Raw genomic sequence first — 23,696 nt, 5'->3', positions numbered from 1 at the left:
CCTGTGATAGGGGGCTGCCCGCAGGGCCGAGGCTGGCGTGCTGGGGGGCGGCTGCAAAGCCCTGCCCAGGGCCGTCTGAAAGCCAGCCGGAGCCCATCCCCTGCTGTAACGGGGGACACCCGCCAGCACGGGCAGAATGCACCGGGGCTCGGCAGCCCGCAGCCTGACACCTGGTCTCCCCTCGGCTCGGCAGCGCGGGACCGGCGCAGCCGCGGCCCTCCCGCTGATGCCCCGTGAGCGAGGGGCGGTCGCCGCGGGGTGGGCGCGGTTGTGAGCGGGACCCCGACGCGGCACTGGGGGCGGCGGCGGGCGGTGCCATGGCGCATGCGCGGCGGCGGCGGCGGGAGGGGCCCGCTTGGCTGGGCGGGAGCCTTGAGGCACGGCGGCCGCTCCGGTGCGTGCTCGCCCGGCCATGTCCGAGGCGTATTTCCCAGTGGGCCCCGGGCTGGGCCTGGAGGAGAACTTCCTGTCGCTGGATGACATCCTGATGTCGCAGGAGAAGCTGCCGGGCCGCGCCGAGAGCAGCCTGCCGCGCCTGGCCTTCGCGCTGGGCCAGGGGGCCGGGCCTGGCGACGCCATCCCGGAGGTGACCGGCGGGGGGGGGAACACTACAGCTCCCAGCAGCCACCGCGCGGGGCGGGACGTGGCGGGCAGCGAGCGCGGGGCGCGGGGGCCGCTGGGAGCTGTAGGCGCGCCGGGCCGGGCCGGGCCGGGCCGGGCCGCGGGGGCTCGGGGCAGCCCCGCGCAGCTCTTCCCGCGCGTCCAGGCCCCGGCCGCGGTCGTTTTTTGGGATCGCTGCAAGGAAGTTTATGCTCCTAGCTGCTTTTTAAGTACAGTAACAGCATCGATTAAAAAAAAAAAAAATCCACTTTCAGAACCTTACAGTAATAATTAATGCCTCTAAAGTGTGTCTGGTTTATATCACAATTACAGTAGTCTGTTGAAAACAAAATTGATTTTTTCTAATACAGGATCTTCATTAATAAAGTTCACTCTCTGTCTTTGGGGTTGCTTTACTTGTATTTTCATGGCAAGGACAACTTTTGGTTTTTCTCATTCATGCAGGGATCAAAGCTGGAAGTACCTCTGTGGCTTGCAAAAGGTCTACATGACAGCAAAAGAAGAATAATTTCTGTGGAACTGCCAAAGATTTACAAGGAAGCTTGGAGGACAGTGTTCAGCGCTGATGCCAATGTGGTCGATCTGCATAAAATGGGGCCATACTACTATGGATTTGGCTCCCAGCTCCTGAATTTTGACAATCCAGAGAATCCTGAGATAGCTCAGACTATCCTGCAGGCAAGTAACTGAACTAAGTCTTGAAATTTAGTGTTACACTTTTCCATCTTCCTCTTGTCCCTAGCAGCTTATCAGTCTTCAGGAACAATATTCTGTTTTAATCCAAATGACTTCTGGATTGAATATGGATTTCTCGATAAAGCTGTAGGATGGCCCTTTTGGCTACCACACCGTCTAATGGTGGAAGCCTCAAGTCTGTACCAGGAGTGTGATTTTAGCTTGGAGTTTCCACACTATAAATATGGTATTTCATAAAATCCTGTAAGACAGGTAAGATTATTTGATTGTGCCTGTGCCGCAAGGCAGAATTAATTCGCCCTCTATTATTTCTGCTTTTCTACTTTGTAGTGATGAGAATGCACAGTCTTTTGAGCATTCTGTTTCAGTGCTTCACCATCCTAATCTTAGGTTTCTTCTGATGTCTGAACTAAAGCTCCTTTGCAGCAATACAAGCCCTGTTCTGTTTGTCTCATACAGAGTAAACAGATCATTCTCTTCCTTCCTGCAGCAGTCCCAGTTCATTTGGTATCTTCATGAGTCATGCTTTCTAACCTCCGATTGTCCTTACTGTGCACTGCTGATATCTTTACAGTTGATCTGCATGCACTGTGACATGCAGTGCCCTGAAGTCTCCTGCTCAGGACTTGTGCTGATGAAAACAAAAAGATTACTTTGTGACTTTTGTAGGCCATGATGCTCTTTGCTCATCTTGTTTTTCACAATAGTGACATTGATATGCGTTCAGTTTACAGTCCACAGTAAGACAGTACAGATTGTATACCCAGACAATCATTCCTCTTCCTGCATTTGTACAGTTCCCTATTTCTTCCTTAATGTAAAACCTTACATTAGTCCTAGCTGAATTACATCCTGTTGTTTTCTTGCTATTTTTCTAATTTGTCAGGATCATTATGAATTAAAGAGGTCTGCTCCCCAACATGCTTGCAGTCATCCCTCCTTCTCCTGCATGTTGTTTGCTAATTTAATAAGCATAACTTTGGTTCCTTTAGTAAGTGTATTAATATATCAAAAAGTACTCGGTTCCAGATGGACCTCTGTTGCACTCCACTCGATATGTTCTTCCCTCCTGACAGGAGCTGTGGATAACTGTCTTTACGGACCACCTACGTGTGTTTAGCCAAACCTTGCAAGAATGTCCCATGGCAGATAGCTGTCTGCTGCTTTTTCTCCCTTTGTAGGGCCCAGCATCCTGCTGTAATAGGAAGCTAGGCTGGTGTCTCAAAGTTTGTTCTTGGCAAGTCCATGCTGGCTGCTACTCTTCACTCTATTTTTCTTGCAGAAGTTTATGTATAGTTTATTTGTTCCAGTATGTTTCCAGGAATTGATACTCATGGACTTAATTCCCTGGCTCTTCCTCCCTCTTCATCTCCCCTTTCTCTTTTAAAAGATAGATACCATCTTTGCCAGCTTCCGGACTTATGTGCTGCTTGAGCTTTTAAAGATAACCACTAACCGTTCTGAGATTTCTTCAGCTAGCTCTCTAAGTAGTCTGGGATGATTGTTATTGGCTTTTTTTTTCTCCTTTTTTTCCCTCTGCTCTTTAAATGAGGGCTGATGCGGAGAGGCTTTAAAGCACTGCTGCTTTCTTGGACTGTCCACTGAAAGCTTGCTTTCTGCATTGAGGAGGTGACCCCGCCTTTCCTTGTCTTTTCTCTTTCTGCTAATGGACATCTTAGTAAAAAACCCACATTAGCATGCATTACTTGTTGACAGAAAAATCAAAACATGCAAGGTATGCTTTCTCTTTAATAAAAGCAAACAAGAGGGGGAGTTGTGCTGACTTAAAAAGTAAACAAAACACCAAAAATACTTAGTCTCCCAAATATTCAGGAACTATAAATAAGTATAACTATTTGGTGTCAAAGGCAAAATGAGAGTTATTAATTTATAATATATTTATTCTGTAAGTAAATCTCTAAAATACTACAGTTCTGATGATTCTGGAATCAGCTTCTGAAATAACAAAGCAGTTTTCAAAGAGTTTTGACCCCCTTTTCTTTACCCCAAAACTAAAGATAGGGAGGGAAGTAAAAATCCTTAAATATGTCTTGTTGCTTAGCTTTCTAAAATGTTTATCTATTAGTTGTAGATTTGTTTTAATTTTTTGGTGGTTAAGTGTTTTTTCAGCATACTGAATGCTTTACAGTGGCTGTGTTTGGTTTAACTTCCAGGCCCTTCACAAGTTGTAGCTTGTATGCTCCTGCAGCAGTTGCTGTGACATGAAATTCATTCCACCCTCTCTAAAGCAATAATTGCTTGTGAAGTGAGATGGAATAGATTGTAATTGTGTTATACCCTGTGGTCTGCTCAAGCCTGTCATTAGGAAGCAGCCAAAATCTAATTGTTCTTTCTTCCCATCCAGTGTATCAGGCACTTGCTCTCCCAGCTCAGACAGGAAATGGTTTGTCTTTGTATCCAGGGTTAATAAGTGCTGTGCTGTTTGCAGACCCTTGACTAGTCGTCAACTAGAGCCTAGTCTTGAAAAAGCAGGCTTCTCAGGCTTCTAGCATTTGAGCTGAAGAAACCTCTGTGTTACTTGTCAGTAATTCTGCTTATCTTTGTTAGACGTTTATTAGCCGTTTCCGTCGTATCATGGACTCCTCTCAGAATGCCTACAATGAAGACACATCAGCGCTGGTGGCTCGGCTGGATGAACTGGAGCGAGCCTTATTTCGAGCTGGCCAGAAAGGGCTGAATGACTTCCAATGCTGGGAAAAGGGACAGGCTTCTCAAATCACAGCTTCGAGTCTGGTCCAGAATTACGGGAAAAGAAAGTTCACAGATGTGGATGGTTGAAAACTTTGAAGAATGTGGTGCTACAGTGCGGGACACTGAGAGGTTTACAGTCTGTCTGCCACAGAAGAGCAAGATGAATCAGCTTTGGGGAAGGACAGGCTTCCTGATCATTAATGGGAATTCTTCTCTGTAACATCTTTGGATTACATTAGTGCAAATTTTAAAGGCAGGAAGCAAGAGTATAAAAAATAGATAGCCTCACATCACTGGATAGCTTTACAGCTTACCCATACAGCTCCTGAGGATTTTCAGTTAAAGTGTTTGCTAGGTGGCTGAAAGGGTTTTCTAAAAGGGTGATTAATATTTATTATTCCTTATCTTTCAAATGGATATTTACAGTACCAGATCTTTTGGGAGAAAAGTGTAACTCTGTATTTCATCTTGCCCTTCTCATTCCAACCTCCTGGGAACAGCTGTCACCAGGTTCCCTGTTCTTTGGAGACCACCAGTGATGTGGAAAAAAGTGTGGTACAAACTGCATTGAATTTTTCCATTTCTTATACATTGAGGTGCAACGGGTACTCTTTGTGATGCAGGAATGTTTTTCTTTGCTGACTTTTGTACTCAGTGCCTTGGAGAAAAACACCTCCTCCACCATGTAGCAAGTGAAGTGGGTGTGCAGGTCTCATCCTCGCTCTCCCTTTTGGCCCTTGCGGGGTTGATGCTGCATGGGATGGAGAATGTTCTTGTTTGATGCAAGGGATGTGTGTCTGTGATGGGTGTTAAGCTCCTCTGCTTGTTTTACAGAGGAGGCAACAGAGGGCAACAAAGAGTTAGTCTGGGCTGGATCAGAAGCAGCAACTTTAATGGAAACTCTGCAATTCTCAACCTCTGAGCCATCTGTTTTCCCATGAGAAATTCTGATTACTGAATTTGGTTAGTAGAAGGGACAGAGCAAATGAACTGAGTTTCCTTCCTTCTGATTCGTCTAAATGATCCTAGTAAATGTCATTCTTGCCAGTAGGAGTCACTGGAGTTGGAACTTGCTGAACAGCACAGTGGTTATCATCCTGTGTGGATGCCCTAAAACTAAATTCTCTGAAGTCCCATTGGATTGGAAATAGAAAACAGATGGTTATCTCTGTAGGATGTAGTTCTTATGGTGATCAGGGTGGTTGTCCTTTGAAGCAGGTATTAGACATCTTACGGGTGCTTCTAATCATCTGTAGCAGCTGGACCTTGCAGAGTACTTAAGTGGAGGAGCCAGATCGTAATGATACTGAGCACTTCCTCTTCTGTGGGAATTGCTGGAAGTGACAGCCAGATCCAAGTCTTGGAGTTGTTGTTACTGGCCTTGCACATGCACCTGGTTATTGGATACTTCAAACTGGAAACCTAAGTACAAAGGGTGCGTGGCCTCCCATACCCAAGTACTGGATACTTCAATATGGGAGGTGGTGAGAGGGGGCGGCGTGCAGGCTGCACCAGCACCTTGGCATCTTCGCCTCAGCTATACAGGGCGCAGGAGGTGAGTTGGAAGCTGTGCCTGACAAAGTAATTCAAGTACATGCAAGATCAAATACTGCTGCACTTAATGAGTTAATGGCACACAATAGCCTATGCATTTTGATGGAGCTTTTGTATATCCTCTATTTCTGGATTTTTATGTTGAATAAATATTTTGTATGGGGATGCTTGTAATGTGAAATGTCTGTTGCGAATTGCTCTGCAGCAGTAAAATTAGTCATGGATTGGAAAGTGCAGGTCTCTACAAAATTGTGGCTGTGATAGATAATTCATTCCTGCTTATATCATTCCTCTTACAGGTGATGTGGTCAGGAGCTACATTTGTGCAGTCATACAAGTGAAGAAGTAGTTCCTGTCTGACTTACCCCACGTGGGGTTGTGCTCAAGTTGTGGGAGAGATACTACCAACCAATCAATCTATTGATTTTATAAATGGCGTTTTTGTGAAATACAGTGTGGATGCAGGTGATTCCATGTTACCTCAGCTTTGTTGAAGAGGGGTGGGTACTGGGTGGAAGCTGGCTGTCTCATTCGTACCCTCCTTCTCCAAGTGCTGTAACATAGACAGACTCATGTAGCGTCAGAGCTGCAAGGGAAGCAAATCAGTGCTTCAGCTGCAAGGGATGCAGGTCTAAGTCATCTCTGATGAGAAGCATTTTTGAGTTGGAAGGATTACTTTGATGAGATGGTGACTTTCAGATCCAGTTGGGTTATGACCAAAATCACTAGTTCCATCAGTTTCTGGACTGATTTTGGTGACTATCCCAACTCATTTTCCTACATTTGTAAGAACATTTTTCTTTTCTACTGCTGGGTGCAAAGTCCAAGCAGATGGCTGGTCATTTGCCAACATTTTGTGCAGCTACTTTCAGAGTGGGGAGAAAAAAACCCCAAACCCTTAAGTAGTCCTCAATGTCACTGTCTTTTTGCAGGTAGGCAACGTCACTTTTAGTAACACTGAGCATTTAGGAATAAACAACAGTAAGACCCTTAAAAAATCTAATCCTGTGGTTTTAAGTAACAGTGTTTGATTAGTAGATTTGATATTCTGTTGATGTTTTTTTGTTTGTTTTTTCTTTGCTGGCTGGAATGCCTTTTTTTTTTTTTTTCTATTCAGAAATACAACAAAAGAGTGCTCTGTACTTTATGAACACAAACTCTCCCTCATGATTGCACCACAGAAAGCTGTAAGTTATAAGAGTTTGAACTTGTGTATCTTCAGCATGGCACAATAAATCTTTATTACAGAACTATACAAAAGAGGTCTGAAAAGGACTTCAAAGTGTAATTTATCCCCATGTCACTCAGCTTTTAAACTGGAGGACTACTGATGTTTATGAGAAATCATTCCATAGACACTTTTTACACTATTGCCACAATGCTTTTCATTGCAATCAAATAAAAAATATGTGAAACTTCAGATGCTGATTAGTTATGTGTTCACGTAAGAATATTTTTGGGGTTTTAATGGCCTGTTTTTGAAAAGAGGTATGTGCTGACCTAGCCCAGTCCTCCCCCTAAAGCGAGGAGTTGGGACTCGATCCTTATGGGTCCCTTTCAACTTAAGATACTCCATGATTCGTCCTGTCTAACCCATCTCAGGATGATGTTTGTCAGCCAGGCCTTTAGAAGCCACCTCTGCAGCAGGACCCACAGCCTCCCTAGGCAGTCTGTTCCCCTGCCCAGCTGCAGTGTATGACAAACAGGGTGAGGCAGCTGTGGAGGTTAGACCCCCAGTTAAATGCGAAGAGCACACACGTACTTTCTCACCTACCTAAATAACCTTTTCACAAAACATTCATGTTTCTTCCTTGGTCTCCTTTGCTCTAAACAGTGTCTTAGTTTGTCCTCTGGCATTGATTTATTTTTGGTCAGCTGAATGAAGTGGTTGATTGCTTCTGCAAGCCTGGAAGCAATAGGTGGTGTCATTCAGACCAAAGGCAACCAGGAGCAGGAGCAGCAAGAAACGTTTTCAGAACTGACATACTGTAACACTACATATTATTTTTATGAGAGAAACACTGGCACTTAACTGAGTTAGGAGCACAGGCCTTTCCGATCAGTGATTTTTCTAGCCAATTTTTGGTGACCAGCTATTACAAAAGCTTCATTAAAAATTTTAATCGAACCAGTTTCTTAACAGAGATGTGATGTAATTCAGTAAAGGCACAGTGTGAGTGCGTTCTTCACACAGAGCTGCTTCTGTCCCCAGATGCGCTTTTTATAAAACATATTGTCTGGTAGCACAGCATATGGCTCTGGAGTTCATGGGTATTTTTTAAAAGAAATAAGCTATTCATCTAGCACTGCCTCTGCTTGGCAGGAGGCAACTCAAAGCTGTTCCTTGCCTCAGTTTCCTTTTCTGACAAACGAAGGTAACGCTCCCTTATTGAGTGTCTTTTGTCCTCTGGACTGTAGGCAGTGTCTCTGTTACAGCAGATAGACCAGCCAGATTTTCCCAGCCCTACTGCATCTCTCAGAGCACAGATGCTTCCTTGGTAAGTGCTTGTCAGAGCTAAAAGATTCCCCATTTTGAAAGTCACTGTGGTTTCCTTGATAAGTTCCATTAAAACTTTAACTGCTAAGCTTCTTCAAGACTGCCACGTATGTGATAACTTATAAAGATAAAAGAAGTGTTTTTCCCACTCTCTGCCCTTCTCTCCTACCTGAATAGCCACTTGACCCTGTAGAGAGGAGCTGAGTGTGCAGTGCTAAGCCCATGTTTCTCCTGTTTCCCTGATCTTACCTGCTCAGAAGTGCTTTTGCTAGAGTTGACGTCAGCCTGAGCACTAAATGCTGAGCAGAACTGTCGGTGGGACTTTGTGCAAAAGCTGGTGGAAGGGTAACCGATTGCCCTGGTTTCATCATCTCACACAAGTGAGTAATGGGGGAAGACCATGCACACTTTCAACTTACGTCTGATGGTTTTGCTTTGTGAGACTGGCTTTGAGACCAGAACTCTAGTGGGTATAACGTGGTTTTCTGTGTTTTGTGCTGATGGAGCAATGTGATTCAAGTCTGGGCCAGACAGATGCTGCTTTTGAAAGAAGCTATTCCAGTTTGGGCTTCTCTTGAACGTGTCTCGTGGGTGAAGACCATCTGAGTACTTGCCTTGAGTTCTATCTTCTACTGTAGTGTTGCTGACTCAGAGCTGCTTCTTACGTCTAGGCCCAGGAGGCATTTGGGTGTGGGAACAGCCTGATAGACTTTGTTCTGGAACTAAACCTGAGATGGTGTCAGCAGGACAATGGGGATGTTATGTGCACGTTGCTGTGGAGAGGATGCCCAACCTACTGCCTCTGGGCTGGAGCTGAACATACATGTTACTAGTTTATTGAGTTTTTATATAGTTTATCATGTCCTCTGACCCCATGTGCACAAACCAATCTGATCTCTTCAGCACTAAGATACTTCTGCAATGAATTGGGGCCAGTGAAGCTGGAAGCTTCATGTTCCGCTCTCTGCTCAAACAATACCGCCATCTCAGCCTACCTTAGATACGGAGTCAGGTTGCAGCTTTATACCCTGCTGGTGTTACGAAGTTTTAGAGACACTGTCTTGCTCCTTTTCTGCCCAAGTCTGCAGTAACCTCTGCTGTGGGCTGAGGTGCATGTTCGGTTTTCCCAGTAGTTCCTAGGAGGGTTTGAAACAATGACCTCAGGAAGGCCATGGCCTGGGAGGGCCCTGTGTCACTGCTTGTCAGGAGCCAGGAGAGGGGGCACTGAGATTAAGGCATTGTTTTGTGCAGGTCCTACTTTAAGGTCCTACTTTTAGGTCCTACTACTGCTTAAAGGTTGTAGGTAGCGAGAATCCTATTTGGCCTGTGAGATCAAAAGAGGTGTCTCAGTGAGTTTCTGTTTTATCTGCCAGGTGAAAACACAAGTCAAGTGAGATTCAAAGAAGAGTTTAGGTTGCGCTGCCTTGTCCTAGATCTGAGCAGACAAGAAGAATAGATATGGTTCGCAGAGGCAATGAAAACGGAGTATTAGGGATTGCTGTGTAAGGAGGGAAGTGGTGAGAAAGCTGCCAAGAAAGAGTAGCAGAGGAGGAGATGGATGAAACTTGGCTGTGCCATTTCAATCCATGTGAGATGTGCTGGGTCCGCCCTGAGCGGGTGTGGACGTGCCTTGTGCTGGAGCGGTCAGTGCCCTGAGGGGTCCTGGGGTGCTGCTGGGGGCTGCGGGAGTCAGTGCCCTGGCTCCTGCTGCCTTCTCCCTCACAAAGTGTTACTGGCATATTCCTCAGCTGGAAAGCCTGAGAAATAGAGTTAGGAATGAGTGTGCATGTGTTTAAAGGCTGTGATGCACGGAGATCAGAAAGACAAGAGACCAGCAGGTTGTCCACAACTCTGTTCTCTGTCTGCCAGCCTGAGTCCAGTGCTCAACATGTACCCTCCAGAAATTCAGAGCCCTTCTGCCAGGGAGAAATTTGCCATCCTGGCTGTGGTGGATGGAGCTCTGGCTGGTCCCATTTCTACAATACGTCCTCATCAATGTGTTGAGACAATGAGAGACAGGGAGATGTGAAGTTGCATCTCTCCTCCTCACCACTTGTCCGGAGGGAGCTCTTCTAGCTGACAAGGAGCAAGAAAAGCAGCCTTGGAGAAGTTGCCACCCACAGTAGCCCTGGAGGCATCTGGCCACGGGAACAGTGTGCCTGGGAAGGCAGCCAGCTGCAGGGAGCAGAGCAGGGGGTGGCAGCCCCAGTGGTCCCTTTGGCTCTGCTTGGGCAGGAGACAAGAGATGGGAAGAGACTATGGGAAGCAGAACAGGAAAGGAGAGGGGACATATCCAGAGGCTCTCAGGAAGCAGGTGAACATTCAGTATGGTTCTTCCTTATTTGAAGGGGTCCTGAAGTGCCTCCACTTACCATTGTAAACAGTGTAACATCTCAGGAAATAAACTGCAGGACTGCTTCCAGGCTGCGCATCATGGCATGGTTTGAGACCAAAGGTTGGGGTGAAGAGAGGTGGAGGTGTGTGGGGAGGTAAAGGAGAGGAGGAGGAGGAGATGGGAGCTGGAGAGGGACCTCAGGGAGTAAGAAAGAACCCAGAAGGGGCTTGAGACAAGGGTTGATGACTAGAGGGAAGAGGAAGACCATGAGCTTCCCCCTTCCCTGGGCACTATTTCCACTGAGTATGGATAACGGGTTTTGCTTCACAGCAGAAATTGCTTGTGGCAACCTCTTCTTCCTTGGGTGCTGAGGGCTGGCCAGGCTTTCCCATGCAGGTGCCAGGCTTGCTGGGAGCGCAGCAGAGCTGACCCCACAGCGCTGCTCTTGGGGGGGCTGAGTGGCACAAATTGTAGCACACTGGCTGCCGCCAGACCACTCCTTGGCTGTTGCGGAAAATTACAAGGGGCGGCACAGCCCCAAAAAGCCAAGGCATTTGTTCTGGTTTTCGAAACACTTCATTAATGTCATTGACAATATCAGCAGGTTCCTGAGATTAGCATGCTTCTATTTTTGAGGAGTTATTTCTCATGGCAGGCTGCCGAGCAGTGCCAGCAGCTTTAGTATCCTTTCTATCTGGATTGGCAGGACACATTGTGGTCTTTTGCCTTTTGCCAGCCTTTGTGAAGCCATATAACTGCAGCTTTTCAGTGCTCCCCCACACCCTGGGGGAAATGTACCTTCTTCAGGATTTCCAGCTAGCCCCGTGGCAAGGCAGAAATCCCTTGTGTTTTAGGACAGAAGCAACTTTTGCTCCAGGTGCTGGCTGCAGGCAAGGCACGGGCAGCACCTGGGCTGAGCAGGGTTTGGGGTGCGAGGAGCACATAGGGACATTGGAGAATCTTGTGGAGTGCAGTCTCAGGGTGCTCTCCATCTGGGTGTAGGTCTAGGTGTGGAGTTTCAGGCACAGCTTCTCAGGGGAACAGTGCATCATACTGATGGAACAGGTGAGGGATGTGGCTGTCTCAGTTCTTGTTGCTGGGCCGGGTTGCAGCTGCAGCAGCCCTCTGTCAGGATGTGACATGGCTGGAGTCATGGAGAAAGCAGCCGTCATTCGCTGAGGGAAGGTGAGTTCCCCTGCTCGACAGTTCAGCCCCCTTGGAAACACAAACCATGGGCCCTGCTTCTCCCCAGCTCGAGATGGAAGGTGTGGGAGCACAGCAGCACCCGAGGACCAAACCCCCATCGTAACAGTAGTCTCTCCTAAGTGTGTCTTTAATGCCTGATGTTGTGATATCAGGTCTGTGCTTGAGTCATGGCACTCAAATGCATTATGAACTGCTTTTGCCCCTGTTTCAGGCTCAGGTTTCGTTGACAGCTATGCATTAAAAGCATTTTACTTTCAATTAACCTGTGAAATGGAGGGGGGACCCCAAGGGTGAAGATTGCTTTAAAGCTTGGAAGCCATCTTCTGTTTATGCTGGGATACTGTAAGATCAGAGAAAAATAGCTTCTCCGTAAGAAATTGCAGTTTGCCTGGAGGTTTGCTTAAGAAACTGCAACACTAAAGACAGTCCCAGCCTTAACCCTCTCCAGATTTCTCTGTGCTTAGAACAGGCAGTGGTAAGGAGATGCCTTCTGAGGGATGTGATGGTACTGTTCCATCTCTGTTATGAGGCTGCAGTTCAAAGAAAATGTGGCAAAAAGCAAATGGAGATTGCAAAAGCCCAACCTATGCTCTCAGCTTGTGTGGCTTATAAGGCTGGGCCTGTCTCTAGCTGTCCTGTTGGTCCCTTGAGGGCTCTGGGTTCTCCGCAGATAAAGCAGAAGCATGAAGAGGATTATGACAAATTCTCACAAACAGAAGGTTTTTGCTGGGCATAAAAGGAAAAAAAATCCCCGGACTTCAGACCAAGAAGCTGCCAAATGCTTAGGATGCAGTGTGGCTTTTTTTCTCAGGCATTAGAACAAAAGGGGGGTGAGGAGATGACCACATGACAACATAGTCCTGTAGCTGGGGGCTTGGTAGTGACGCACTTGAGAGGAAGCGGTAAAACGGATGCAGAAGTCAAGGCATCATCAAAAAATCCTCAAATGTGCCTGTTTCTCTTGCTGTGGGACTGTCTGCAGGGCGGGTGTATCTTGGCAAGCAGGCTCCCATCACAGCAATGATTTAAGATGAGTTTCATGCCTTTGCCTCACAAGATTTGCAATTTGTTTGGGTGTTTAATTGACACCTGGGGAAGTGGGAGCTGAATGATCCTGCAGCCCCTTTCCTAAGTGCTTTTTGTGCCCAGGAGTGGCTGAATGGCCAATTTCACTGCTGGCGAGCAGCTCTGTGGCTGGGGTTAGAGAGTGGGGGGCTCGTGGGCTTGTGGGGGGAGCCATGCACAGGCCCTGGTCATCATTAGCAGAACAGCTGTTGGACTCACACCCTTTACAGAAACTTTCAGAGACCCTCCTCGCCTGTGCTGCTGGAGACCTGAGGAGCGCTGGCGGAGTGGAGCTGAGCCGAGCCAGGAGCAGCCGTTTTCCTGTGCTGGACTCTACTCTTGTACAGCCCCCGTGAATCTGGGCGGGCTCCAGTGAAACCAGCAGGATTACTCCCAAGTTTGCACCACATCAGCAGGGTTTATTGCAGTCGTGGTGGGTTTACCAAGCTCTGCCTGGAGGCTGAGCTGTGATTTTTGCTTTCAGTTTGGGCTCTCAGGTGCACAAATGTGCTTTAGCTGCCTGGGTGTGAGTCCGTCCCATGCTGACGCAAGCAGAACGGGCTGGACAGATTATTGCATCCCTGGGTGGCCAGGCCTTGTTGCAGCCATGCTGCTCCCCTGATGAACACTGCTCTGGATTTACACCAGCCTCCTCCAGGTGCAGCCCTCCCTGTGCATGCAGTGGCGTTTAACCCCTGAGCATCTCTGCGAAGCGATCCCACCCTCCCCCCCGGAGACACCCTGAGTCCTGGCTGACCAGGCTGTGCCCAGCACCCTGGGCCTTCAGCTGAGTCAGCAGGTCAGGATGGCCCAGGGAGAGGAATATCACTGTGAATCAGGCCTTGGGAACAGCATCTGCTTTGTGGCAGTGACCGATTTAATCTCCTTAGCAATTGCCTCAATTGTAGAATCAGCAGGATGCTAATTAATTGAGAGGCACTCAACGGCAGACACTGCGATCCCTCCTGGCTTTAAGTGGAACCCTTTTGGGTTTGGCAGTTGTAGCTGGCTGCTCTCCTAATGAGTGGGCCTGCCTCGGGGCAAAAGCCCTGTGTGGGGTGTCTGGACACCAGGTACCTTGTGGCTGCTCGTCCCTCCCTGCTGGCTCTGGCTGGGTCTGGTGTGTCCACACACCAGTGAGATGGTGCCACATCTGTGCACCGCTGGAGAAGTGCCCACACTGGCCTCCTGCTCCTGGCTCTTGGCTAAGGGAGCCAGCACAGGGGTGGCTGTGACCCCACCAGACCCCTCACCCTGCCTTTCCCCAGCCCCTCTGGCCTGGAGCCAGCCCCTCACCTCCACCCCGAAAGCCCACAACCTGATTAAGCCCAGCATGTTAATTGGCTGCGACAGCTCACTTTGTTATCTTGCGTTTAGTTATCGATGTGGTGCATGTGACTGGATTCACAGCGAAGGTCAGTGCCAGGCTGGGCCAGAGCCCCTTGTTTGGTTCACCCCAGGCTGTGGGATGGGGCTCCAGAAACTCTGCTAGGGCCAGCTGTAAACTGGCAGTACAGTCACACAGCCAGCAGCAACACCACCAAGAATGATTTTACCCCAGGGATGTTCAGCACCCTGCTGCAGAGGACACAGAGCCTGGAAGAGAAGTGGGTTTGAATGGGTATCTGGCACCCAGTGGGAAAACCACTCTTTGCAGGGCTGTTTGACACAAGGGTTAGATTTAAGGCTGGGAGGATGCACTGGCCAGGACAGCACCTGGTATCTGGCTGACCCTCCCCAAACCAGTTTGGTGGCTTCATCTTAGTTTTGGCTCGCACTGCTTTAAGGGACAGGGCTATGGAGGGCAGGGGAGGGGGAGCAGGCAGGGAGGTGTGTGCTGCATGTCTGGGTTGGTGCTCCCACGCATGCACCCCAGCAGTGCTCCTGGTGCTGGGGGGGTCCAGGCTGCTCTTAATCAGAAGCTGCTGAAATTCAGTGCCCCCAGCTTGGGCAGGCATGGCAGGGGCCAGAGGGTCAGCAGGCTGGCCACCCGGAGGGGCTGGGCCTGCCAGCGGGTGGGTGGCTGTGTGCAGGGCAGGGGGGCACGTTCAACTCCCCACCATTACCCAAGTGCCTGCACTTCTGTCCTGGCTGAAAGTTGGGTGCCTTGAGAAAAGAACTCTAGAAATACTGGCTCCTGCTTCCCATCATTGGTGGGTCAGGGTGTCCTCGAGCCTCCCCATCTCCAGACAGGCATAGGGAGATGCTCTCTGGAGAGGAGCAGTTGCTGAGTGAAGATGCAATGAGGGATCGAGAAGACACATAGGTGGGTTTTGGTTAAAAGCTCTAAAATCCTGACTGAGGCACTCAAACGTACTGAATGCACTTTTCCAAGGAGCTGGAGAGCTGGAGAGGAAGTGAGCCATGAGCTGTGGGGTGGGAGAAAGGGCTAAAGATCTGCCTCTGTGGTGGAGAGGGTTGTGTTGCAAAGGGGTGATGCTAAGAATTAAGCTGGGACTGCATGTGGTGGTGCCAGCCCGCTGCCTCTCTCAGCCCAAATGCAGTGTGAGAGAGTGCATTAGTGAGAAGCGGGATGAAATCATTAGGATAGATGGATCCCCCCAGAGGTAGAGGTAGTGATCAGCTACGTGCCAAGGTGAAGGTCAGGGGCAGAGCTGATGGGATACAGGCAAGTGGAGTTGGGTGTTTGGCTCCTGTGAAGGCTTTTGGGATGAGCAAGGAGGAAGGGCAAGGTGGCTGCTCAGAGCCCTCCAGATGACTTCTCCTGCCCGGGCCAGGACTGGCTGTACTGTAGCCCTTCCTGCAGGTGCTGCTCTGCTTCACTGCATCCCCCTCCTGTCCCAGGCACCCAGACAGGGAAGCTGATGCCTGGAACACCCTAGATGCACTCCCTGTGCTCCAGGCTCCTCTCTTCTCTTGACTGTGACCCTAGCAAGCCCCCAGCCCTGGGGGCCAGAGCTGGCTCCACTCCTGCCAGCCCTCACCCCCTGCCCAAGCACAGGGAATTGACTCCCCAGCTGGTTTTGCCCAAGGCTTTGCTGTCCCTCCTGTTTGACAGCCCTTCCTTGGCTTTGCCACTCACACAGGAGCCTGAGCCAAGGCCCCACTCTGGCTCCATCTCAGATGTGCTGATGAGGTTCTGGGAGTTTGGGCAGCACAAACAGAGCAGGCTTGGCTCGCCTGGATCAATCTCTGCCTGCACAAGCAAAGGAGCACCACAGTCACCCGGGGCTGCTGTGGCCATCTGCAAGACTCCCAGAGAGACCCCGCCGGGGACATCTGTATCAGGCCAGGCTTAGGTTTGAGCTAGAGCAGCTTATTTTCATGGACAGCCTACTGATGTGTCCACTGCAGGCGATGGGTATCTGCCACCTTCCGGGGAGAGGTGGTGGGTGCCTGTCCCACCAGGGCTCCCTGTAGTTTGAGCACAGAGGGGAGAACCCAGGTTCATCATTGTGCAAGGATCAGCAGCATCTTCCTGTCTCAGTGGGAGGGTTGCTAGGCTCACCTGAGATTGCTTCTTATCTTTCCAACATTAGAAGCCAAATATAATCTGCTTTAAAAAAATCTGCCCTGCCAGCCCCAGGGACTCCATGCCTCTGGGAAAGTGGTCTGTGTTTTGAGACCCACGTGCCCTCAGCTGCTGGTACATCTTGGTCTCACCACGAGGCAACCTTGGTATGTGCTCATGAGGCTCCCTGGTACCCAGGCAGGAGTGGAACCCTCACCCTGCCCCACCTCCTGGCTGAGCTGCACATACCCGGCCAGCAGAGGTGCAGCCCACGCATGCCTGGCTCCTGTGCCCCAAATGCCGTTGGTGGTGATTGGGGAACTGTGAAAACTCTGAGAACAACTGAGTCTTCCCACTCTATCACCCTCCCCTTGAAGCATGGTGGCAGCTTGCAGCCAGAGAAGCCAGCCCTTGGAAATGGCATTATCCTGCTCTCCAGGGGAAGGTAAGTGTAAGAAACTGCTCCATCGCAATGGGTGCTGTGTAATTGAAATTGCTGTTTAATGCTGCCTTTGAGAACATGCCAGTGTCTGGCCTCTGAGGAGAGAGATCCTGCTGTCTCTGCTCTGTCTCACACCTATCAACTTGCTAAACGCATCTGCACACATGCAATCACTGGACAGCTTGGCTCTGCTCTGCTGACAGGTATTTATTTAAAGCCCGATTTGGCTCTGGAAAGGGGCTGTTACAGAAGCGGCGTGGCTGCCTGCTTGGGCAGCTGGGAGGAGGCAGGGAGGGATGGAGGGGGCTGCTCAGGAGAGATGGGCAAGAGGTTGGCCTGTGCGCCCAAAGGTGTTGGCAGCCCAGCAAGTCACAGTTGGGGCTGGAGGTGGGCTCTGCAGGTGCAGACCTGCAGAAGAGGTGTCTTCTGGTAGTGGGAGAACTCTTCATGTGCCAGGCCCATATCTGCAGCCATCTGTCTTTCCCAGTGCCTCTTTACTTGTTTCAAGGCACCTCTTGTCCAAAGCAACATGTTTGCTGGTGCTAAGACACCTTGACAGCACATTAACATCCTTCATTTTGCACCTTTTCTTTGAGTGCTTTTCTCCGTTTGTCCCTGGTGCAGCTCTGAGGGGTGTTGGAAGGGGCACACTGTAGTGGGGGTGGAGGTTGTACCTTCTTTGGTGCCTGCAAAACCCAAGGCAGATGAGTGAAGCCTTCTGTGGTTTCCACATATTTTGATCAAGGTTCTGGTGCTGCTGGAGGTGGTTTGAGACCTTGAGGTGGAGACTCTTGGATGCTCAGCTTCTCCCTGGCCGCAGTGAGCTCCCTGGAGCAGAGTGTGGCAGAGGGATCCCTGAGCATCGCTGCCTTCAGCCTCCTCTCCTCCTCTCCTGGGACAAGCCATTCCCAGGGCAATCAGGGGGATGTTTGCATCCACACTCCGTGCTAAATGCATGTCAGCTTCTCTGCTCTGGAAAGACATGTGCTGACCCCTCTGTGTGGCAGCAGGAGTATGAGTGGGCGCTGGCTCCTGAGGGACCCCTGCGTCCTCCTCCTGGCTCTGGAGCCGTGATGGCAGGTGCTGGAGTGATGCCAGGTCACGGCCCTGCTGGGCTGCGCAGGAGGAGGAGGAGGAGGAGGAGAGCCTGTCTCTCCACTGCTGGCTCACATAGGATCAGTGATACCTCCCTCTGGCACCCACAAAGTGCAATGCCTAAGCTGAGATCAGAATTGAGCACCTTCACTGCAAGGAGAAGGGAGTTCAGGGCAGCACAGTGCTGCACGCACGCTGAGCTCCAGGCCAGATACCTCGCTCCATAAATCAACTTTGCCTCTGCCGTGCTTGGCTGATCAATGCAGCTGATGGACCCAGACCTTCAATTGCAGGCAGAGGTGCCTGTGCAGAGGCAGCCTTGTAAACAGCTGATGGCAGAGTCCCCAGGGACCAAGAGTACAGCTGAGCCATGGGAATTTTTCTTGGCGGGTTGCTGGGCTGTTTTTGTTTCTGGCTTTTTGACAAAATCCTCCCATTTCCCCGAGGCACAGGGGCTGTGAGTGCAGGGAGGGGCAAGGCTCGCAGGAGCAGCCATCCTGCAGAACTGGTGAGCAGCTGGAGCTGTGAAAGGGGGCACTCTGGGTCTGAATGAGCAGAGAAACTTGAACGGGCCCCAGCCCTATTAGAGGGACGTAGGAGAACATCTCGTTAGGGCAGAGCTGCAGCCAGGATGGAAAATTACTGGTAGCCCTGTGTTGGGAGGGCAGGAGGCAGCCAGGACTGGGGGGGGGCTGGCGGCTCGCCAGCCCCAGTACATGCTTTGTGCTGAGGTAGGGGAGCAGGCAGGGCACAGCGCGCCTGCTCTGCGCCAGGGCATGGAGACAATGCTCCCTGTCCTGGGCTTGGGGCTGCACAGAGAGGAGGCTGAGCTCCCTGAAGGATTGCATCTTCCCAGGCAGCGTCAGTGAAACAAACGTGTGGTGTTAGGCTCTCTCCTGCCTGTTGCTACCTGGAGCCCAAGCCATGAGCTCATGCACGGGCAGTGCCGCGTCGCAGCTGCCCTTTGTTCTGCACGAAGCCCAATGGTGCTGGGGAGACCAACCCGCCCTGGGAGCAATCTGGGGACAGGGTTTGAGGGTTCTTTTTTTTGGGGTGTCCAAGGTCTGATTGCCCTGCTGTCATTCTGGCCCTGATTATTGTGGAGCCAGCAAGTTGTGGGCCTTTTGCTGCCCTGTGGATAGAAAGCTCGGGCAGATCATGCCTGCTCTAGGGTGGGCAGGCAACGGGATGGATGGAGCCCATCACCAACAACCAGTGCTCCAGCACTGCTGCCTCGAGCCCAGGCCAGTATGGTAGCCCTTGATATGACCATGTCTCCACAGCATGCAGTCCCAAGCCTGTGGAGCAGCTTTTACTGGCAGACACCTCTGTCTCAGCACAAGCACATCCCCATGGCCACCAAGGTCAACTTCTCACTGCTTTGTGTGCACTGCTGTTTTCTGAGAGATGGCTCCTGAGCATTTTTGGAAATAGGCCCTTGGGATGTGTCTCACCAACCACTAATTCTTGTTTCTCACCCTTTGGAACAGCTTGACTGAAACAACCCATCAAAGATCCAGGGCTGAGCAAGGCAGAGCCAGCAACCACAAGCTCCAATGTCTTTATTTAAGGGCAGCAATAAAAAAATCACACTTGTGCACAATGAAGGCTAAATTTAGCTCTGACTCCGTTGCACATTGTCACTGGACTGCATGTGCCTCGAGGTGGTATGTAATCCCTGTGAAACCCTTCAATACAGGTGCACTGACTGTGCCAATCCCCTGCCCAGCCAACACGGGCAGCCAGCACATCTGCCCCAGGCTGCTTTTCCTCCTGCCCCCAAATTAGCCCCGTGTGCCACACAGGATGCACCCTGGAGCTCTTGGCCGTGCAGCAAACCCTGCCCTGCCTCAGAGCTTGGATTCAGACCTCTGCTTCCCTTGCTGGTCCTCTCTGCGGCCCCGTGCTCCGTCCGTCACCAGCTGTGCCTCACCGGCTGGGTCCTCGTGGCACCGCCAGCACTGGGTGCTGCACTGGGAAGGGTGACCAGGGCCTGCGGAGGTACCTGCAGTGGTGTTGGGGGTCCCAGCTCACCTCTGCCAGGTTGAGGCAGCACTGGGGTCCTTGTGACAGGAGCTTTGGGGAGGCACAGGGCTGTGCTGGGGCATTTTTCTTATAAGTTTTATAGCCTTTACCCTCTTTTTCATGAAATCTCTCCAGGTTTCTTCCAGAGATGGGGGAAATGAAAAGTCCCAGGGCCTCGTGTCCTGCCACCTCCCCTCTGCCACAGCAGCGTGGCTGGGTTCAGCAGTTCTGGCCCCTCTGCTCCTCCACTTGTGGGTGTGACTGCTGAGGCAGCTCCAGTGCCAGGGATCCCGGCTAGAAGGGCAGCCTCTTGCTCTCAAGCTTGTCTTGTGCAAGACAGGTGACTCCTGGAGAGGGAGGGAGTCCCTGCTAGGAGCTGAGCTTTTGCTGGAGTTTTGCTCTGAAGCCCCAGCAACATCCCCCTCTCAGCCCCCGTTTCACACCCACCTGCCCCACCACGTTGAGTGGAGCTGCCGGTGGATAAGGCTTGTGGGCCTGGCAGCCCCTGCCTGGGCCCAGCTGCTCTGTTTCAGTTTTCCTACCAAAAAATGCTACAAGAAGACATCCTGCATGGAGATATGGACGCTTCCAGCACGCAGTGGTGCTCAGCACACAGAGACAGTGTAAAACCCCTTCCCCACCCCTGCACTTAACCCTGGGTTTCGGGGAGGATCTGCAGACCCTGTCACTGCACGGGGTCAGCCGGATCTGTCCCAGGGCCTGGGACCACGGGCTGTCTGCTGTGCTCTGGCTACCGGGCCATGACTCAGGGTGGCCACCTTTGCATTGGTGATGACAGCTCCCTGTGCTGCTGCTGGCATTGGCAGTGCGGTGGAAAATTACTCTGCAGTGCTGGTGGAGGAGGAAACCCATGCACAGGGGAAGGAGGGGGCTGCAGAATGATGCTGACTGGGGTGTGTCCTTGGGAGACACAACAGACAGCCAGGGTGGAGGGGTCCGGCTCCCAGCCAGGAGGCGTTAAAATGGCATCTCCTGCTGCCTGCTGCCTGGCTTGGCCCTCTCCGCTCACCACGGGGGAGGACAGAGGCTGACTGGGATGAGGGGGTGAATGGCTGTAGGGTGGCACATCCTGCTCCAGCCTGCCAGCCTGCAGCAGCAGGGCAGAGGCTTAGGTCTGGTGAGCGGCACTGTGCTTCTGGCAGCCTTTCCTACACCATTTATGCCTGACTCACCCCACAGCACCCAACTTTTTCCTCCAGCTTCTGGCTCCTGTCTGCTGGGGTGGATGCTTGGCACACACAAGGTAGGTCCCGGAGAGGCCAGTGGCTGGCTGCCAGCACAGGTGGGGACCCCAGCCCTGAGCGGCAGCAGGGGATGGCTCACTGCAGGGTGTATTCAGAGCTCGCTTTGTCCCTCTAGAACCACTTGCTTTGGTGGACTGAGATTCAGGGAGTTGGCCTGATGGCCAGCCTGAACCTGTGTCCATCCCCACCCCACTGCTTTGATTTGTGGCAGCACAAGGAAGGTGGAAATCTGGCCCCAGCCCCAGGAGACCACAGCAAAGCCCAGTTGGGAGAGACCAGGGGGTTCAGCTATGGCAGCGCTTGGTGGATACCTCTCTCTGGGTGGGCCCTGGCACAGGAGAACATCCCCTGTGCTCGACATATCCCCAACACTATCCCCTCTTCGGCAACAAGGGACAAGGTAGCCCTCAGACAGCTGCGGCCCATCTTCAACCTCATCACCGACATCTCTGGGCAGAGCACTGGGGATGTGTGACTAAATGCCAGGAGATGCCACAAGTCTGCAAGCAGCACCCCCAAACCCCCAGCAAGGTCCTGGGGAGTCCCTGTCTGGGGCTGCAACCTTCCTGATGCCATCTCTGAAGCCAGACCTCTGTCTGACTGGTTTCATGTCACATGGCTGAGCTAAAGCACAGGGATAGCCATGTGGAAAATGCCACACTGACCTGCATTAAAAGTGCAATGGAAAAATGTGAAAAAATCTGTACTGTAAAACTCCCTTTAATCATTCAACTCAGGTTGAATGTAGAAGGCTTCACGTGCAGGCAATTTCTGAACCCCCACATGGGGTGGCACCCCAGTATCTCTAGTTTAGAGCATGGAGAGCTTGTGCTCTTCCCAAGCCTGATTAATTGTGCAATTATTTTAACCACATGGCCCCGCTCCTTTGGCAAGGTAGCCATCTAAAAGCTGTTGTTTGATAAAGTCGGACTTCATGCGGAGAAGATAAATCCCCAGTGTGAAAAATCATTTATTCCAATAGAAATCCCTGGCAATTGAAGGAAAGGGAGTTTTACATCTGACCAATGTCAGGAAGATCTGATTCTGACCCTGTCTCATCCCTGACCAGTTCAGAGGAAATCCTTTGGCTGCTGGACCTGCAGAAGAGGGTGAGAAGCAGCCCTGAAGGCAGGGAAGATCTGACCCCATTTAAGTACTGCGTGGTGGGCTGGCTCCTAATTGAGGGATTAAAGGGTCCCTGGGTGTTTTCTCCCTTTGAGGTGAGAAGGCAACACAGTCTGGAGCCAGAGCTCCTGGTGACTCAGTGGGAAAGGCTAGAGCCAGCTGAAAACTGGTTGCCATCCAAAAAACCTGGGACAACCTGTTAAAATAGATGTACCAGGGATGGAGATGAATGTCTGTATCAACAGATACTCCTCCAGCCCCTCAGCAGGCATTTGTAGGATGCCTGTGGCTGTGAAGCACAGGAGTGTGATGGCCCCAGCAGCTGGCTGAGGGCGATGAGGTCTAGGATGGTCAGTGCAACCCAGGTGCTGAGGGCAGCCTGTGGGTACCTGCTGTCATCCTCGGAATTTAGGTTGGGGACAAACTTGGATCTCTGGATGAGTGTGGTACTAACAAGACTCTGGTTCAACCTCCTTGAGGTGCCAGCACTGCTCCTAGAGCCCAAGGCTGGTGGTCACAGGGACTGCCGGGAAATCCCTTTCCAGGGCCAGCCTAGGTCTGCTGCCAGCTGGTCCCCAGAACCTCCAGGGCAGAGGTTGTCTCTGAGATCCCAGCACCTGAATCCCAGCCCTCTTGCAGCATCTTGCATGGACCCCTCTTGGTGTAGGAGAACCGGAGCCTCACACATCCTACAAGAATCCTTGGCTTTCCCATGCTGACAAGTGAATAGCACTGAAGGGCATGATGAAGCAGCATCAGGCCCTGACTCACACACGCTGTCTTTGCAATGGTGGTATGAAATGTTTTGCCTGGCCTCTCCTGGCAAAAATGCCCAGCAGAGCACAGAGGAGTGAGTGATAGCCTGGACATAAGGCCAGGCCATGGCCCTGCCCCGGGCAGCAGCCAGAGTCCCCCAGGTGAGCATGAGGTGGGGCTGGGCTCCACAGGAGGGGAGGTGATGGTGCCCTCAGCACTTTCCCCATGGGGATGTTTTGGTAAGGGCCAGTTTTGAATGGCGTGTCCTGTGCAGCTGCCTCAGGCAACTTGGGAGTGGGAGCCTGTTACATCCCGAACTGTGGAAAAGCTGAATTAAAGCAATACCAAAGCAGCACAGCAGAAGGAACAGCGGCAGGATGGGCTTGTCCAGCTTGGAGGCAAAGGGGAATCAGCGCTTGCTCTAGGGACGGGCTGGGGCCCTCTGTCCTCACTGGACCAGCTGTCCCAATTCAGGACACAGCCTTGCTTCATACCCTGCCTCCTCGGGAGCCCGTAGCTCCTTTAGAAACCCGGTCACTATTACAAGGGTGGTGGGCAAACCTCCACAGACTGGCTGCCCTGCAGAGCTGGTGGCCCATGATGATGCAGGATCACAGCCAGGGCAGAGGGAGGCACCACCAGCACCTCGTGCAGAAAATGAGGGTCCTGCATCTTCCCCGCTGTGACTGGCCCTCTCCAACCACCCCCACCCCCATGGCTGTGGTCACAGCCCCTGGTTTTGCCTGACAGAAACAGCCACCCCACAACCTCTGGCTCTGCCCCAAACAGATGCTGCCCTATACCCCCAGCATCAATAGGTGGGGAGACAT

General features: G+C 51.3%; 1 protein-coding gene across 2 annotated transcripts; it reads left to right on the top strand.

Annotated features, from left to right (window-relative positions):
- The first annotated feature begins 355 nt into the window (after positions 1-355).
- GINS3 (GINS complex subunit 3) lies at positions 356-5,746 on the top strand. 2 transcript variants are annotated; one of them, XM_074913471.1, is made up of 3 exons: positions 356-586; positions 1,066-1,299; positions 3,886-5,746. In XM_074913471.1, the coding sequence occupies exons 1-3, from the start codon at positions 413-415 to the stop codon at positions 4,114-4,116; spliced, it is 639 nt and encodes a 212-aa protein (XP_074769572.1). In that variant the 5' UTR covers positions 356-412; the 3' UTR covers positions 4,117-5,746. The 2 variants fall into 2 exon arrangements, with proteins under 2 accessions (XP_074769572.1, XP_074769573.1); XM_074913472.1 differs by lacking the exon at positions 1,066-1,299.
- The last annotated feature ends 17,950 nt before the right edge of the window (positions 5,747-23,696 follow it).

Source organism: Athene noctua, chromosome 9, assembly GCF_965140245.1.
Source record: "Athene noctua chromosome 9, bAthNoc1.hap1.1, whole genome shotgun sequence".
Taxonomy (NCBI): Eukaryota; Metazoa; Chordata; class Aves; order Strigiformes; family Strigidae; genus Athene; species Athene noctua.
This window is presented reverse-complemented; position numbering and strand designations above follow the sequence as displayed.

Excerpts from the sequence above, each read along its gene's own strand:
- GINS3 (XM_074913471.1), top strand. The coding sequence starts at position 413 with ATGTCCGAGGCGTATTTCCCAGTGGGCCCCGGGCTGGGCCTGGAGGAG. Across the intron at positions 587-1,065 it reads CTGGCGACGCCATCCCGGAG|GGATCAAAGCTGGAAGTACC; the intron begins GTGACCGGCGGG and ends TCATTCATGCAG. Across the intron at positions 1,300-3,885 it reads TAGCTCAGACTATCCTGCAG|ACGTTTATTAGCCGTTTCCG; the intron begins GCAAGTAACTGA and ends TATCTTTGTTAG.